We start from the raw sequence: 18858 nt of genomic DNA on the forward strand, positions 1-18858 counted from the left end.
TTTCACGTTCGACCGCCACGGTCGACTGGCTGATGTCCAGAGCCAAAGCTCTGTTTCTGACCTGCTCGCGGTCGACCGCGCATTTCCTACGGTCGACCGTCGAACTGTCAATCAGGTTCCAATGGCTTTTTTCCTGAGCTGTTTTCCTTGGGCTTTTTGGTCATTTCTATTGGGTTTTTGGCTGAGGTTTTGGGAGGTTATAAATACCCAATTGCTCTCATCTTTCGATAGAGCAATAAGAATGTTTTAAAAGAGTTTAACAAGGGTTTAAGCTTGTTTTGTGTTTGTTTAAAAGAGTGTTTAAGAGTTTGTTTGTGAAGAGAATTTCACAAGAGTTTGAGGAGATCATCAATCTTGTTTGGGCTTCAATCTACATCCATCTACTCTTGTTTTAGAGAAGTTTTCTTAAACTCTTTATCTAGCTTATTTATACTTAACTTGTCACACTTATTTTGCTAGATTAAATTGAGTTTAGACTTGTTTTGATTTATCTCTTTGTTCACACACAACCTATTGATTGAGCTTATTATATTTACATTCATAGTATAATTTGGGGTTGTGGGTTTGTGACTAAGAGTTGTGCTTAATTGAGTTCTCACCTTGTTTAGAGAACAATCATTTGATTTGTGAGCTTTAATTGTGAGATTCACTTTGTATTACATTAGTACACCGAGAGGAGTGTGTGGTGAGAGACAGGGTTGCTTCCAAGAGGAGTGACGTTGGGTTATGAGCCTAAGGAGAGGTTGTATCCGAGCACTTGAGAAAGGACACGGAGAAACCAACACTTAGAGGGTGTGGAGTGTAGTTACATTGTGAGATTGTGATCGTTGATCAGTGAGCGTTGAAAACCGATATTGTGTGGTGTAAACATTATTCGGGTTAGCGTAAAAGACCTGATTGTGATAGTGGATTTCTTCTCGAGAGTGGGGGAGCGGAGAAGTAAGACGGAAGGTCCAAACTTCGTGATCATATTATTTGTTTGCATTGTTTATATTACCCTATCACAAATATATCTTTAGTTTAGGTTATTTACCATTGTGTTGTTTATATATCCTTGCATATATTTTACCATATAAGATACATCTCTTTTATTCATATTGCATATTCTTGCTCATAACATATTGTATATCCACCTTGCAAGAATAATTTATTAATAAGTTTTAATTAGCATAAAATCGGATTAGATTAGTATAAGACCCTAATCATCCCCCTCCCCCTCTAGGGTCTAACAGGGTCAACGTGTAAAATGGTGACGTAGGTGACGAGAGAACGTAGTCAGCAAGTGGACGCGGGCAAGAGGACAACGACGACTGTTTGAGGTAGATCTGACGGTTTGTGGAGGAGGAAAGGGTGGCTGCTCGAGGTGGAGAAGAGCAAGAGTAAGGTCGTCGAGATTGTTCTAAGTGGGGGGGGGGGGGGGTTGTTGGCGGGCTGCTCGAAGTGGAAGGGAGAAGGGAGGAGGTGACGGCGGTGGCTGCTGGAGGAGGAGAAGAACAGGGGCGTTGTTTGGGAAAATGAATAAGAAACATGGGAGGGTGGCGACTGTTTGTGGAAGCAGTCAGGGGAGTTGGCCTAGGGTTTTACAACCGAGGCTTCACACAAATAATGAGTTAACCAAACTTTTCATTGATTCAAATCTTCTTTCTTAAATCTGATTACAACGGTCTTTTAAAGAGAAAAAATTACAGATTCTGAAATCCTAAATTGTCACAACTAACTCTACTACCAAATTTGACCCAAAAATTCAAAATTTAAAATTTTAAAATTCAAAATTCAAAATTAAAATCCTACAAAAATAGAAAATCCCTCAAATCTCTCACAATTAAAACTAAATTAAAATCTGGTCAAACTTGCCAAATCTTCCTTACTCAAAACTAAAATAAAAGAAAGTCAAATAAAAAAATATGAGAAATTGCCATTATTGTCCTCTTCATTATATATCCAGAGCAATTTCATGAATTACAGGTATTCCTTAGTAACTAAAACAAAGCAAGCTTATCAAAGAAAGATGGCTTTCTTTGCTTTCTGTGATAAACAAAATCATGATGAAAATTAAGTTCTTCACTTAGCTCAGGTGCCAAACTAGAGGGCGGTATCTTGCTGAGATGCAGACTTGACCACCAAGCTCTGCAGTAGTGATGTATCTGTAGCGGCATGACTTAACCTTACTTTGTAGTCCCGATGGAAGAGCTGGGCCTCAAAAAGGCCATCAGCACTAGTTGTTCCCACTATATGTCCTTACTTCCACTCTGCAATCAGTTTGTAAACAACATTTCATGTGGGGAGATTCTTGAAGTTGTTGTCAGTTAAGCACATTTTATAGCACCCCTTTGGCTTCCATCCTGTCCACATTACGATCCCTCGTACCGCATGTTCGTTGATGACTATTCTAAGCGATTTTGGGTGTACACCATGACAAAGAAGAGTGAAGTCCTAGATATATTCGTGGAGTGGAAGAAGAGATTAGAACTGCAAACTAGAAGAAAGATCAAGACGTTGCTATCCGTCAATGGTGGTGAATATACTTCAGACCCATTTCTACAGCTATGTCGAGACGAGGGCATAGAGAGGTGCTTCACGGTTAGTCATACACTATAGAAAAATAGGGTGACATAGAGGCTGAATCGGTCTTTACTGGAGAAGGTCTGATGCTTATTGTCGTAAAGTGGTTTGGAGAAGATCTTTTGGGCTGAGGCACTATCATATGTGAGCCACCTCATTAACAGGATGCCTTCATCTACGATTAAGGGAAAGACCCCTATGGAAATATGGTCTAGAGAGCCAACACATGACTATGACCAGCTCAAGGTATTTGGATGCCTTGCATTTTATCATTTGAGAACAAATAAATTAGAGCCTTGAGCTAGGAATGTCATATTTGTAGGATTCAAGCATGGTGTTAAAGGATACAAGCTATAAAATCCAGTTGATAGGAAGATTATGCTGAGTAGGGACGTCACATTCGATGAGGCTTCTACTTGAAGCTTCTCAGCTCTCGTCAGGTGGAGAGCGACCCGACAGAGGAGATATCGCAGGTGGTGGAGATCGATGCAGATTCACAGTGTTCAGATGGTGCAGTATCCATAAGAGTGCCGACTGAGGTGACGCCAAACGAGCACGACGGTGACACGGAGGATACAAGTACTGATGTGCAGGATCAGGGACCGACGGCTCAGGTTCAGGATTCTATTGCGGTTCAGAGACAGAGGAGAGACATATAGATACCAACACGGTATGCCGACACAGTTGTGTATGCATTTTCGGTGGAGAGTATCGATGAGATGGTGCCTACTACATTCAGAAATGCCAAGCAGAGTTCGGAGGCTGATTCATGGTAGGTGGTTATGCAGGAGGAGATGAGGTCTCTTCACAAGAATGATACGTGGGAGCTTGTTGAGCTTCCAAAGGGGCGGAAGACAATTTGTTGCAAGTGGGTATACACAAAGAAGGAGGGCATTGAGGGTACTCCATTGAGGTTCAAAGCTAGGTTAGTTACGAAGGGCTATGCACAGGAGGAAGGTATTGACTATAATGAGGTTTTCTCTCCGGTGGTGAAGCACTCTTCGATTTGGATTTTGCTAACTTTGGTGGCACAATATAGTTTGGAGTTAGATCAATTGGATATGAAGACGATATTTTTTCATGGTGATCTTGATGAAGAAATATATAAGACTCAACCATTAGGATTCCGAGCTACAGGGAAAGAAAAATTGGTTTGTAGATTGAAGAAATCGCTATACGGTTTGAAGTAGTTTCCTCGACACTGGTATAGGCGATTCGATGGTTTTATGATTGGTCATTCGTACACTCGGAGTAAGTTTGATATCCTTGCGTATATTTTCGTAAGTTAAAAGGAGGTGCGTACATCTATTTGTTACTTTATGTCGATGACATGTTGGTTGCCTCTATTTCTAGATCTGCTATAGATGAGTTGAAGGTACAACTTTTAAAGGAGTTTGAGATGAAGGATTTGGGTGAGGAGAAGCGCATTTTAGGGATGGAGATCGACAGAGACAAGAAGAAGGGCAGAATTTATTTGACACAGGTGGCTTATTTGAAGAATGTACTACATCGATTTCATGTTAGCATGGATACAAAGCCAGTTAGTGTATCTTTGGGAGCTCATTTGAAACTTTCAGGTGACCTTTCACCGAAGATAGATGAAGATAGAGAGTTGATGTCGAAGACTCCATATGCAAGCACAGTTGGGAGCTTGATGTACGCGATGATATGTACAAGGCCGAATGTGTCACAGACGATGATCATGATTTCGAGATACATGCATGATCCAGGAGTAGGTCATTAGGACGCCATGAGATGGATTTTGAGTTACATGCGATGTACTCTCAATGTTGGTTTGGTTTTCGAACAAGACACTGCAGGTGGGAAGCTATACATTGGCTACGTTGATTAAGATTATGCAGAGGATTTGGATAAGCGTCGGTCTACGACGAGTTATGTGTTCACTTTGACCTGTGCACCGGTGTGTTGGAGATGTACCTTACAGTCGACGGTGGGTTTGTTTATGACGGAGGCAGAGTATATGGCGATTACGGAGGTTGTGAAGGAGGCTATTTGCCTTTGGGGACTTTTGGAGGAACTTGGTATATCGCAACGGTCCGTCACCATTCATTGTGATAACATGAGCGCTATCTATTTGGTGAATAATCAGGTTTTTCATGCAAGGACGAAGCACATTAATGTTCGTTATCACTTCGTTCGGGATGTTCTTGACGATGGTGATGTGGAGATTGTGAAAGTCCACACGAAGGATAATCTGACGGTATGCTCACTAAGATGGTTCCGAGCAACAAGTTTGATCATTGTCGTAACTTGTTGCATATTCGTGATTGTTGAGGCTGTTGGCGGCCATTTAGGTGAACTACGTGATGCTTGATTCTTTGGGTAAGAGGATACGTATGCAGTCTTTACGATGCAGCCGGTTTGGATTAGTTGGTTTTGATGGGGGAGATTGTTTGGACTCTCATTCGGATTCCCAACTTGTTGTGGATTGAGTCCGTTGTCGTGAATTAACTTCACAGCGTACTGGACGTAACAAGTTGGACATTTAGATATTTGTGTAAGATTTGAGAAAATCGCAGAGGCTTTTCGGCTGAAGAAGAGAAAATCACAGAGGCTTTTCGACTGGTTTTTGGCGGCATCCTTTTGAGAGAGATATTTGTGTAAGATTTGAGAGCTTGTTTGAGGGTTTAATTTATGTGATTATAAATTCTATTTGTATTCTCTCTCTTAATAGTAGATCTCCCCCCTCCTTGCCCCGTGGACGTAGATAATTTGTCGAACCACGTAAAATTCGTTTGTCTCGCTGTTTGTGTGATTTGTAATAGCTTATTTAGGTTCTCTCGATAAGTCAGTCCTAGAACTGATGAGAGGAAGAGTTGATATCCCACTTTATTGAGATATTTTGTTTTTGGTTCTTGTTTCCTTGGTATAACGTGAATTCTTGTTGTGACCTGACTCTCTTGTTGTGCTGCCGAGGTGCTGCCGAAATTTCCACTGCGCACAACAAGTCCTCCTTCACCTGAGTGACCTTTGTACTGTACCATTTCATTTCGTTTTCGAATGTAGCGACAGTGAACCGGGACGTGAGCCAGTTTTGGTAAGCGGCGTTAGTGAGGATGTTGTTTGCAACTGCGGAGCCAAATGGGAAACCAGACCTCTTTTGGTTGAGGACTATTGTCGCATTGGGAATGGGATTGCCGCGGGCATCCACTGCACGGAGTTTCAGGAGCTGCGTTCACGCCTACGTGCAAATAAACGCCCAGGTTAGTTTCTTGTTTCCTACAGTTATTGAATAGCGTCGCGATGAACTTGAACTCTAGACCTAGAACACCCTAGCCCATATAATGGTAGACATAATAGTGTAAGTAATGACAAGTGCACCTTTTGAATGCTCTCAGATTGATGAGATCTCCATTCGCCTGGTGTGAAAGGTTGCAACGAAACACTGTCCACCCAGATCTCCACTGTTGTGTTTCGGCTCTGTTGAAAGATTAACAATGTCAAATCAATGGCAACAGAAATCCCAAAAACTAAACATGAAAGAAGAAACTCAAATACTCTTTTTTCTTTCTCGGTTGCCGCATTTTATATCAGGAGATGTTTGCAACTGCTCTTGTTTTTAAGATTCATGAAAGATGTCGGTGAATAATCAAATATGTTTTTGAAATACACTTTATGCCCGTTTGGCTGTATAGAGTGCTGCTTGGTAAGCAGTAAATAAAGCGCAGATCATTTTTATATTATTGTAGATAAACAGTTATCTATATTTGCACCTATTACGTATGATCATTGATTTGTGACGCTGATGATGATGATGACGCGGTGTGACGTTTTATCTCTAGTTTTTGCACGGCTCTCACCTTCTCTCTATTAAGCGGGATGTCTAATTTAGCTGAAGTTAGTTGGTCTTAGTTGCTGGTTTAGTTGTGATCTCGTACGCACTGTTTCGAGTTGGAGTTCAGTTAGCTTTTGAAATGAACGAGCACCAGCCTCGTAATGGGCTTATATAATGGCTTCAATTAGATTGACTTAATTTGTGATGGCTAGCGAATGAGAATAGAATAGGGCATTTTCTGGAGACCAAGGTTCATAATCTTTTCCCCGTCTTTTCCTGGCTCCTTATGTTTGTACAAATTGGTTATGAATGGGGATGTTAGCCAATGCGGTTATCCGCCAACTTAGTGGATATCTTCATTTTGTTTTAACATACATTTTGGAACTTACTTTCCCAGTTTTTTTTCCCCCGACAAAAGATCCTTGATTCATGCACCCGGTCCCTGAAAACTGGGATAACGAAATTCACTGTTGTTATATGCCGGTGTCATGCTTCAGGGATCATTTCATTTTATTTGAAATTTAGTTTAAAGGGTTAACCGCGGATACACCCACTTCAGTGGCACTGTTATGAACTTCCTACCCCAGTACCTTCACTTCTGCATATACACCCCCCCGAGTGATATTTTTTAACTCTTTTCCCCTCACAGCAAGAGAAAATTGTTTGTGACTACCCCCGCCCCGCCCCGCGCCCGAGGTCGAAAGAGATTCATGGGGTCTGTATGCCAAAATAAATGTGGAGGGTAGTGAGTTAAAAACAACACACTGCAGGGGGTCCATACGCAACTAGCTCTAAGCATAACGAAAAACAGGCTTCCATCTTTTCATGAAGGGAGGTATGCTCGTCACCTCAAAGTAGAGCTCGGCTGGACCAGAGTTTTGTGAACGGACCTGATAAGGCCCAGGCCCACGAAGTTGATTTTGAGCCGCGTTTTCAACACAGGCATGCGTTTTCTCCTGCTGCCTGTATAAATGATATTTTATTAGGTTTTATGTGTGCAGGAGGTTAGCGCGAGGTGTTTTTGGTTTTATTAATTGTGGCTGCGGAACAGGTGCAAGCCGGCAGAGGAGAAATAAAATTCGCCAAGTGCAGAGGGGGAAAATCGACTACAAGGAGAAGATTTTTCCGCAGAGGATTTCGGCTGCGTGAGTTCGTGAGCAGAGGTGAATTTGTGGCGGCTGACTTTGAGAAGTCGTTGACTTTTCCAAGTCTTTTGTGCATCTTTTGTAGAGAGATATTGTGAGGGATCTGAGAGTTTGTATGAGGGTTTAGATTGAGTGATTGTAAACCCTACTTGTATCTCTCCCTCTAATAGTAGATCGCCCCCCCTCCTTGCCCCGTGGACGTAGGCAATTTGCCGAACCATGTAAAATTAGTTGTATCACTATTTGTGTGATTTGTAATAGCTTTTAGGTTCCCTCGACAGGTCAGTCCTAGAACTGATGAGAGGAAGAGCTGATATCTCATTTGGTTGAGATATTTTGCTTCAGATTCTTATTTTCTTAGTGAGACGGGAATTCTTATTGCGACCTGACTCTCTTATTGTGCTGCCAAAGTGCTGCCAAAATTTTCGCTGTACGCAACAAGTGGTATCAGAGCCCAGATTTCAGATCTAGGGTTTTGGAGTTTGGTGGAGGAAGATTTTTGAGTGGTATCAGAGCCCAGATTTCAGATCTAGGGTTTTGGAGTTTGGTGGAGGAAGATTTTTGTGTGAAGCTTGGTTCTTGGAGTTCAGGAAGATTTTTGTGTGAAGCTTGGTTCTTGGAGTTCTAGGCTTCGGTGAAGATAGCATTAGGAGTTGCTGTTGGAGATTTCGCTTTACTCTTGTGGATAGGAGATCTATTTGGAATCCGATCTAGGGTTCAGTTGGGTGGTTCCTAATTTTTATCAAATTTATTCTTTCTCTACAATTTAGAGTTAATTTGCAATGGGAGAAGAAGGTGAAAGCAGCAAACCGATGGCGAGTACAATACAAGTTGGTTTTCAGAACACTAAGATTAGTGTGGTGAAGTATGACGGTAAAATTAACTTTAGTTTGTGGATGAGCGACGTACAGGATGCGCTCAATGCTCAGAATTTGGAGGAGACCATCATGGTCTACGAGAGACCACCTAAATATGAAGAGATGGTATGGGAGAAGATGAATAGGAATGCTTGTGGGGTGATCAGGTCCTGTTTGGAACAGGAGCTGAAATATGATGTGATTGGGGTGATGTCTGCAATGAAGATATGGGAAATTCTCAACAATAAGTATCTCACAAAGAGTGTTGAGAATTGTTTGCACTTGCTGCGAAGACTCTTCAGATTTCAGATGTCCAAAGGCACCTTACTAGCGGCTCATGTGAACAACTACACTAAGTTGTTGTCGGACTTGGAGAATGTTGATGAGAAGATATCGGATGAGGTACAAGGCGATTATTTTATTGGGCTCCTTACCGGGTGAGGAGTATGATACATTCGTGCTCAGTTTGTTGAACGGGAGATCTTCTATCAGCTATAGTGAAGTGACTAACGCTTTGACGAACTATGATTTGAGGAGGAAGGATAAGGAGACTTCCCGCGCTAGTACTTCAGGAGAGGCCTTGTCGACGAGAGGTAGAAGCCCATATCTGAAAGGTGGTAATAGAGGGAGGCCAAAGTCAAAAAACCGCCACCAATTAGTAAAGAACCAATGTGCATTCTGTAAGGAGCAGGGACATTAGAAGAGAGACTGCCCGAAGCTCAAGGAGAAGGAGAATAGCAAGAAAAAGGGCCCGAAGGCCAATGAGGTGAACGTTACGAAAGGCGATGATTCCGATGATTCGTGCTTTTCTCTATTGATTACTCCAGAGGTGAACCATGTAGATGCATCAGATTGGATGCTTGATTCCGACGCTACTTATCATGTGACCCCTAGGCGAGACTGATTTGCATCTTTTGAGAAAGTCGACGAGGGTGTTGTTGTCATGGGAAATGATCAATCCTGTGACGTTTGTGGGATAGGTACCGTGCGGATTAGGATGCACGATGTAGTCTGTGAGTTGAAGGAGGTGAGATTTGTTCCTCAACTGAAGAAAAATCTTATCTCAGTTGGAGCTTTGGAGGCGAAGGGATTCAAGGTGACTTTCAAAAACGCTGTAGCGAAGGTTACTAAGGGATCATTGGTGGTGATGAAGGGAGTCCGCAATCGGAATTTATATTATCTGAAGGGAAGCATCGAGATTGGTCAGGTTGTTTCGGCTATTTCAGAAGCGGACATGAGTAGACTTTGGCACTATAGGTTGGGGCACACATGTGAAAAGTTACTGCAAGCATTGTGCAAGCATGGGCTATTGAAGGGAGCCAAGAGTGGAAAGATTGAGTTCTGTGAGCACTATGTTCTTGGCAAGAAGACAAATGTGAAGTTCAGGACTGCCATTCATCAGACGAAGGGCATCCTGGACTACGTACACACAGATGTTTAGGGTCCCACCAAGACTGCATCACTTGGTGGTCGACATTGGTTCGTCACATTCGTTGATGACTATTCTAGACGTTGTTGGGTGTACACCATGAAGCATAAGAATGAAGTCCTAGATTTTTTTATGGAGTGGAAGAAGAGATTGGAACTGCAGACTGGGAGAAAGATCAAGACGTTGCGATCTGACAACGGTGGTGAGTATACTTCTGATCCCTTTCAGCAGCTATGTCGAGACGAGGGTATAGAGAGACACTTCATGGTTAGTTATACACCGCAGCAGAATAGGGTGGCAGAAAGGTTGAATCGGTCTTTGCTGGAGAAGATCCGATGTTTATTGTCGCAGAGTGGTTTGGAGAAGATCTTTTGGGCTGAGGCACTTACATATGCGAGCCACCTCATTAACAGCCTGCCTTCATCTACGATTAAGGGGAAAACCCCTATGGAGAAGTGGTCGGGAGAGCCAGCGCACGACTATGATCAGCTCAAGGTTTTCGGGTGCCCTGCATTTTATTATGTGAGAACAGATAAATTGGAACCTTGAGCTAGGAAGGCCATATTTGTAGGATTCAAGCGTGGTGTCAAGGGATACAAGCTTTGGGATCCAGTTGATAAGAAGATTGTGCTGAGTAGGGACGTCACATTCGATAATGCTTCTATCTTGAAGCTTCCCAGCACTCATCAGGAGGAGAGCGACCCGACAGAAGAGATATCGCAGGTGGTAGAGATCGATACAGGTCCACATTATCCAGATGGTACAATATCCATTAGAGTGCCGACTGAGGTGACGCCAGGCGAGCACGACGGTGACACGGAGGATACGAGTACAGATGTACAGGATCAGGAACCGACGGCTCAGGTTCAGGATTCTATTGCGGTTCGGAGACAGAGAAGAAACATACAGATGCCAATACGGTATGCTGACACAGTTGCGTATACACTTTCGGTAGAGAGTATCGATGAGTTGGTGCATACTACATTCAGAGAGGCCGAGCAGAGTTCGGAGGCTGATTCGTGGCAGGTAGCTATGCAGGAGGAGATGGAGTCTCTTCACAAGAACGATACATGAGAGCTTGTTGAGCTTCCAAAATAACGAAAGGTAATTGGTTGCAAGTGGGTATACACGAAGAAGGAGGGCATTGAGGGCACTCCATTGAGATTCAAAGCTAGGTTGGTTGCGAAGGGCTATGCACAGGGGGAATGTATTGACTATAATGAGGTTTTCTCTCCGGTGGTGAAGTATTCTTCGATTCAGATTTTGTTAGCTTTGGTGGCACAGTATAGTTTGGAATTAGATCAGTTGGGTGTGAAAATGGCATTTCTTCATGGTAATCTTGATGAAAAAATATATATGACGCAGCCATTGGGATTTCGAGCTACAGGGAAAGAAAAGTTGGTTTGCAAACTGAAAAAATCGCTATATGGTTTGAAGCAGTCTCCTCGACGGTGGTATAGGCGATTCGATGGTTTTATGATTGGTCATTCGTACACTCGGAGCCAGTTTGATCCTTGCGTATATTTTCATAAGTTGAAAGGAGGTGCGTACATTTATTTGTTACTCTATGTCGATGACATGTTGGTTGCCTCTATTTCCAGGTCGGCTATAGAGGAGTTGAAAGTTCAGCTTTCAAATGAGTTTGAGATGAAGGACTTGGGTGAGGCGAAGCGCATTCTAGGGATGGAGATCGGCAGAGATAAGAAGAAGGACAGAATTTGTCTGACACAGGTGGCTTATTTGAAGAAGGTTCTACAGCGATTCCATGTTAGCATGGATACGAAGCCAGTTAGTGTACCATTAAGAGCCCATTTGAAGCTTTCAGCTGGTCTTTCATCGAAGTCAATTGAAGATCGAGAGTTGATGTTGAAGACTCCATATGCGAACGTGGTTGGGAGCTTGATGTACGCGATGGTATGTACGAGGCCATATTTGTCACAGGCGGTGAGCATGGTTTCGAGACACATGCATGATCCAGGAGTGGGTCATTGGGACGCTGTGAGATGGATTTTGAGGTACATTCGAGGTACGCTCAATGTTAGTTTGGTTTATGAGCGAGACACTATAGGTGGGCAACTAAGCATTGGTTATGTTGATTCGGATTATGCCGGGGATTTGGATAAGAGCCAGTCTACGACGGGGTATGTGTTTACCTTGACCCGTACGTTGGTGTGTTGGAGATGCACCTTACAGTCGACGGTAGCTTTGTCTACGACGGAGGCAGAGTATATGGCGGTTACGAAGGCTGTGAAGGAGGCTATTTGGCTTTGAGGACTTTTGGAGGAACTTGGTATATCACAGAGGTCCGTCACTATTCAGTGTGATAGCATGAGTTCTATCTATTTGGCGAAGAATCGGGTTTTTCATGCGAGGACGAAGCACATTGACGTTCGTTATCACTTCGTTCGGGATGTTCTTGAAGATGGCGATGTGGAGATTGTGAAAGTCCACACGAAGGATAATCCGGCGGATATGCTCACTAAGGTGGTTCCGAGCAACAAGTTTGATCATTATCGAAACCTGTTGCACATTCATGATTGTTAAGGCCTTTGGCGGCTATTTGGGTGAACTACGTTCGGCTTTATTCCTTGGGCAAGAGGATACGTAAGCAGTCTTTCAGATGCAGCCGGTTTGGATGAGTTGATTTTGATGGGGGTGAGATTGTTTGGAGTCTCGTTCGGGTTCTCGACTTGTTGTGGATTGAGTCCGTTGTCGTGAATCGTTTCACTTCGTACTGAACACAACAAGTGGAACATTTGGTTGCTTTGGTGTCGGCTCAGTTTTGGAAGAAACTTCACCGAGGTGGAGAATTGTGAACGGACCTGATAAGGCCCAGGCCCACGAAGTTGATTTTGAGCCGCGTTTTCAACACAGGCACGTGTTTTCTCCTGTTGCCTATATAAATGATATTTTATTAGGTTTTATGTGTGCAGGAGGTTAGCGCAAGGTGTTTTTGGTTTTATTAATTGTGGCTGCGGAACAGGTGCAAGCCGGCAGAAGAGAAATAAAATTCGCCAAGTGCAGAGGGGGAAAATCGACTACAAGGAGAAGATTTTTCCGCAGAGGATTTCGGCTGCGTGAGTTCGTGAGCAGAGGTGAATTTGTGGCGGCTGACTTTGAGAAGCCGTTGACTTTTCCAAGTCTTTTGTGCATCTTTTGTAGAGAGATATTGTGAGGGATCTGAGAGTTTGTGTGAGGGTTTAGATTGAGTGATTGTAAACCTTAGTTGTATATCTCCCTCTAATAGTAGATCTCCCCCCTCCTTGCCCCGTGGACGTAGGCAATTTGCCGAATCACGTAAAATTGGTTGTATCGTTATTTGTGTGATTTGTAATAGTTTTTAGGTTCCCTCGACAGGTCAGTCCTAGAACTGATGAGAGGAAGAGCTGATTTGTAATAGTTTTTAGGTTCCCTCGACAGGTCAGTCCTAGAACTGATGAGAGGAAGAGCTGATATCTCACTTGGTTGAGATATTTTGCTTCAGATTCTTGTTTCCTTGGTGAGACAGGAATTTTTATTGCGACCTGACTCTCTTGTTGTGCTGCCGAAATGCTGCCGAAATTTCCGCTGCGCGCAACAAGTTTTCGATAGAGAGGCCTCCTTTAAGCATAGACCAACATCCAGAGTTTGCTTCTACAGCACCAGCGGGGATGAATTCGTTTCCGGTGTTGAATACAGTCCTCACATCAGCTTTCCCTTCGCTAACCTGCAGCCAAGCTACAAACAAAGAACCAACATGACAAACCTCGGCATGGATTCACACCCTAATCCAACAAATTCAGCAAAAGTTGCAGAATTACCAGAGAATGTGTAGAGCATCCCTTTTTGGAGGTAAATCTTTCCTTTGAGAGATACTCTGATGAGGGTGTTCTCTATTAGTAGCAAAGGCGAAGCCGTTCCCTGTTTTAGATTTTATCGTAGAGATATTTGCGTGTCCAAAGGTTGACCAGCCTTTGAGGCTTTGGTTGAATTCTGGGTTGCGCATGATGCCGCCTTTGTATTGGGGTTTGAGGGGATCAATCAAGCACTGTAATGAGATGTCATGAGTTTCTTTGTGCATTTGTGTCGCGTGAATTACTTGAAGTAATCTCTAAATTTTTTGGGTTGAATTAGGAGGATCTTTAAATATTGTTAATTTTACTTTCATTTTGTTTTGCTATGCCTGTTTTCTCCTAAAATTTAAATAGAATTTTCAGGGTGTAAAATATTTCTATTCTTAGATAATGCAAGAATGCTAAATGGAAAAATCCTAAAAAAGGAAAATAATTGTGGAGAGTAATCATCTTCCTGTTTCCACTGTCCTCATTTCAATGTATAAATGCTCTTGTTGGCTTTGCTGTATTACATCCAAATATTATGAAATTTTTGGAAATGATGGGAACAATATAAATATAATATAAATATGAAAATTCATGATGCCTCCAATATGAGGTGGAGCCAGCCAGAATGCTTTTTGATTTTTTTAATAAACATTTATTTTACTTATTTGTTCAAAAGAAAATTCTTATTATTCATGAGAGGTGATGAAAACTTGCCTCAATGTTGGATGAATAGTCGTATTGTAGAGAATCTACTGTGATCCCTGTAGAGAAAATAATTAATTAAAACATCAGCACCAAACTTATTGTATAAAAAATATTTATTCTGATTTAGCTCTGAGAAGTTTACATACATATAGACCACCACTGACATTTATATGAAATCAACCTTTTGAGTTGTATAATTTACAAGGGCATACGTTAATAAAGTACCTGAGAAAAATACAGCAAATAGCACCAACAGCACCAAATTTATCATCAAGTGCTTCATCTTGGTACCTGCACTTCTCTGATTTTGTTTTTCCAGATTTTGATAAGCTCTTGGATATTAGAGGATAATAGCACAAAAGAACATAAAAAAATAATGAAGATGTGTTTTCTGAATAGAACAAATAAAACAGAAGTTTTTAATAGAACAAATAAAACAAAAGTATTCGCAAGAAAAAAATGACAATAGAGAGGTTCGAGAAAAACAATGTAATATATAGTCAAATTTTGAAAGGCAAAAAATAAATTTCTATTACAGGTGAAAGATTGCAAAGATCTTATACTTTCCTTTTGAGTTTGATACTTTTTAACATTGGAAATTTTCCAAACTTGCATTTGTGGAGAAAATAAAAAAAATCAGTTTTCTCGTTTTTTTAGCCCGTGAGTCGACTCATACAGGCACATGAGTCGACTCATCAGGTTGAGTCGACTCATGTCTGTCATGAGTCGACTCACGGAACTCAACCGTTTTGTATGAAGTTTCTGACGAGTCGACTCACCTCAGTTATGAATCAACTCACTTGGCATGAGTCGACTCATGCCTGTCATGAGTCGACTCATCAACGGTTTCCTGGTTCGTTTGAGTTTCTGTTTGGATATATATAGGGGACACGATTTTCTAGGGTTTAATATAGAAGAGATATAAGATATTTGAGCATTGTGAGAGGGAGATATTGTGAGCAAGTTGAGAGTTTTGGTTGAGGGTTAGTTGGAGTGATCTTGTGTGATGGTAACCCTTTTGTACTCTCCTTGATTTAGTAGAATCTCCCCATCCTCTTGTAGGGTGAATATTTGATTTCCCGAAAACAGGGAACCGCTCGTTTGTATTAATAAGAAGGCTTATTACAAACTAACAAATCAAATGATTACAACAGAAGCAGAGGGAAGGCCCTCTTTGTTTAACGTGGGTTCCTCGGTGGCGATAGGACGCTTCGCTCGGTGCTCGTGCCGAGTCTGCTTCCCTTGGACGATCCGATCGAAGTTGCTGCCGGAACCGGAGCTTCGGTTCTCAAATGAGGGGGCCTTTGGCAAAGGTCCAGGTTCAACCTTTGGGAGATTAGCCAGCAGAATATGCAACGGCCAATCCCCCCTTTCTTCATGCTGCTGAAGATGGGTTTTAGTAGGCAAGGGATGACATGGGCCATCCCTTGATTCATGGGATTTGACCATGTGAGGGAGACAGCTTGACTACTCCTTGAATTATGGGATGTGACCACACGTTGTTCGGAGACGTCCTGCTGTTCATTCGTACCGTCAATGGTCATTCGAAGAGCTGTCCCCATCCTCTTGTAGGGTGAATATTTGATTTCCCGAAAACAGGGAACCGCTCGTTTGTATTAATAAGAAGGCTTATTACAAACTAACAAATCAAATGATTACAACAGAAGCAGAGGGAAGGCCCTCTTTGTTTAACGTGGGTTCCTCGGTGGCGATAGGACGCTTCGCTCGGTGCTCGTGCCGAGTCTGCTTCCCTTGGATTTGAGCGGTTCGCCAAAAATGGGAACCTGGCTCAAAAGGTTGATTCCCCCCAAGCCTGAATAATAATTCAGGCTGTCGTGGGGGATGAGGGATTGCGCCTCGAGACGAGCGAGAGCTTTTCGTCGCCGCTGTTTGGATCTTTTTGAACGAGGAGCGTTCACGTCGACGGCGGAGGCGTAGTCTGCGTCGACACGAATGGTTGATTCCTCTTGCACAGGGGTATGCGAGGATCGTTCATCGACCCACTCAGCAGCTCCTAGACCCGCATTCTCGAATCTCAGCTCGGCCTCAACTGGTTTAGGGGGAAAAGAACCCCCTGCCTCGGCTTGGGTAGATCCCTCAGGCTTGGTTGCCTCAGCCTCTTGGGGCTGGGCCACCCGCACGACTCTGCAACCATCGCGAGATGTATTGCTGCGAGAAGAGGACGATTGTAAGTACCCTTCGAATTTGATCACAAGGGACTCAACAGTAGTCCCTGCAGCAACTTCGTCAGACTGCGCCACCACCAATTCATCTGAATGAACGGATTCTCCCACTGTGGTCGCCATCTTCTGTAGGGTGAAAATTTGATTCTTCCGAAGAAAGGAGTTTCGTTTGTATTTATAAGAAAGCTTATTACAAACTAACAAATCAAATGTTTACAACAGAAGCAGAGGGAAGGCCCTCTTTGTTTTGTGTGGGGACTTTAGGTGGCGATAGGATGCCTCGCTCGGTGCTCGTGCCGAGTCTGCTTCCCTTGGACGATCCGATCGAAGTTGATGCCGGAGCCGGAGCTTCGGTTCTCAAATGAGGGAGCCTTTGGCAAAGGTCCAGGTTCAACCTTTGGGAGATTAGCCAGCAGAATATGCAACGGCCAATCCCCCTTCTTCATGCTGCTGAAGATGGGTTTTAACAGGCAAGGGATGGCATGGGCTCTCCCTTGATTCATGGGATTTGACCACTAATAGAGGTGAGGGAGATAGCTTGACTGCTCCTTGAATTATGGGATGTGACCACACGTTGTTCGGAGACGTCCTGCTGTTCATTCGTACCGTCAATGGTCATTCGAAGAGCTGTGCTCTGCATCACGCTACATAGGAGTGGGAAAGCCCCTCCTCGTATGCGTGACAACGGCTGTCAGATGCTTGCGTGGATCTGACCAACCACCGAGCGTTGGCGGCTCTCGTCCCTTCACCTGGACAACTGAGGTGAGCCGCATTTATGAGGGTGCAGGCTGTTTCGGCGCCTGTCCGCTCATTCGTACTGTGGACGGCCATCTGACGGGCCTGGAGTATTGTGCCCTCTCCCTTGATTTGTGGGATTTGACCACTGATGTAACTGTTCCCATACTCCAAGTGGGCAGTTGACAGTGAGCTGGCGAGTCTGCAGCTTGGGTCTGCAGGCGAGCTTAGGACTGCAGGCAGACTTGGGTCTACAGGCGAGCTTGCAGGCGAGCTGAGTCTGCAGGCGAGTTTGGGACTGCAGGCAGACTTGGGGTCTGCAGGCGGATTTGAGACTGCAGGCGAATTTCGAGCTGCAGGCGAGCAGGCAGACTTGGGTCTGCAGGCGGATTTGGGACTGCAGGCAGATTCGAGCTGCAGGCGAGCAGGCAGACTTGGGTCTGCAGGCGGATTTGGGACTGCAGGCGAATTTGAGCTGCAGGCGAGCTCCTGAGCATGGATTGAAGAATAGGCCGTAACTTTCAAACCGTAAGTCGGAATTGGACGAATTACATATGAAAATCGCCTATCTCGATGAGATGGAGCCATCCGAACCGAGCCGAAGGCTTCGGTTCGCTTCCTCCGTTTTGCCAAATTCCTTACGGTTTGGGAGATATCTGCGTTTTCCCCTTTTTCTGCTATTTCGGGCGAGGTTTTAGCAGTTTTGTTCTGAACTTCTCTGATAAGGATTAAAGGCAATTTTTATTGCCTACACCTCTCCCCGTAGACGTAGGCAAATTACCGAACCACGTATATATCTGTGTTTGGTTTGGATTTGTCGTATTTAGATTGGATTGTGCTTGTGTGTGGTTCTCTTCTTCTCAGTGATCTCAGACTCATTCGGTGTGTACGTGCACGCTTCCGCATAGGTGCGCGACATTGGTGATCAGGTTCACAACAAGTGGTATCAGAGCTCAGATTTCAGATCTAGGGTTTTGGATTATGTGGAGGAAGATTCAGTTCGAAGCTTGGTTCTTGGAGTTCTAGGCATCGGTGGAGTTAGGGTTTGAAGTTACCGTTAAATATCTCGCTTTCCTCGTGTGGTTAGGAGTTCTATTTGGAATCCAATCTAGGGTTCAGTTTGGTAACTTCTAAATTCTATAAAGTTTGAATCTTTTTTTATAATTTGGAGTTTGTGATTATGAGTGAAGAAGTTGGTGAAAGCAACAAGATGGCGGGTACAGTTCAAGTTGGTTTTCAGAACACTAAGATTAGTGTGGTGAAATATGACGACAAAATCAATTTTGGTTTGTGGATGAGTGACGTACAGGATGCGCTCAATGCTCAAAATTTGGAGGAGACCATCATGGTCAATGAGAGGCCACCTAAATATGAAGAGGCAATATGGGAAAAGATGAATAGGAACGCTTATGGGGTGATCAGGTCTTGTTTGGAATAGGAGCTGAAATATAATGTGATTGGGGTGACGTCTGCAATGAAGATGTGGGAAATTTTCATCAATAACTACCTTACGAAGAGTGTTGAGAATCGTCTGTACTTGCTACGAAGATTATTCAGATTTCAGATGTCCAGAGGCACCTCACTTGTGGCTCATGTGAACAACTACACTAAGTTGTTGTCGGACT

At 43.4% G+C, this 18858-nt stretch overlaps 1 protein-coding gene and 1 pseudogene across 1 annotated transcript in view; both read right to left on the minus strand.

The window, feature by feature from the left end:
- LOC109821038 overlaps window positions 1-2210 on the minus strand; it is a 14850-nt gene extending 12640 nt beyond the window's left edge. Inside the window, exon 1 of the mRNA XM_020387233.1 lies at window positions 2170-2210. Within this exon, the coding sequence (XP_020242822.1) occupies window positions 2170-2210 (41 nt within the window). The remainder of the gene's footprint in view (window positions 1-2169) is intronic.
- On the minus strand, window positions 2239-14598 carry LOC109821039 (annotated as a pseudogene).

The sequence above is a fragment of the Asparagus officinalis genome, chromosome 8 (assembly GCF_001876935.1).
Source record: "Asparagus officinalis chromosome 8, Aspof.V1, whole genome shotgun sequence".
Lineage (NCBI taxonomy): Eukaryota > Viridiplantae > Streptophyta > Magnoliopsida > Asparagales > Asparagaceae > Asparagus > Asparagus officinalis.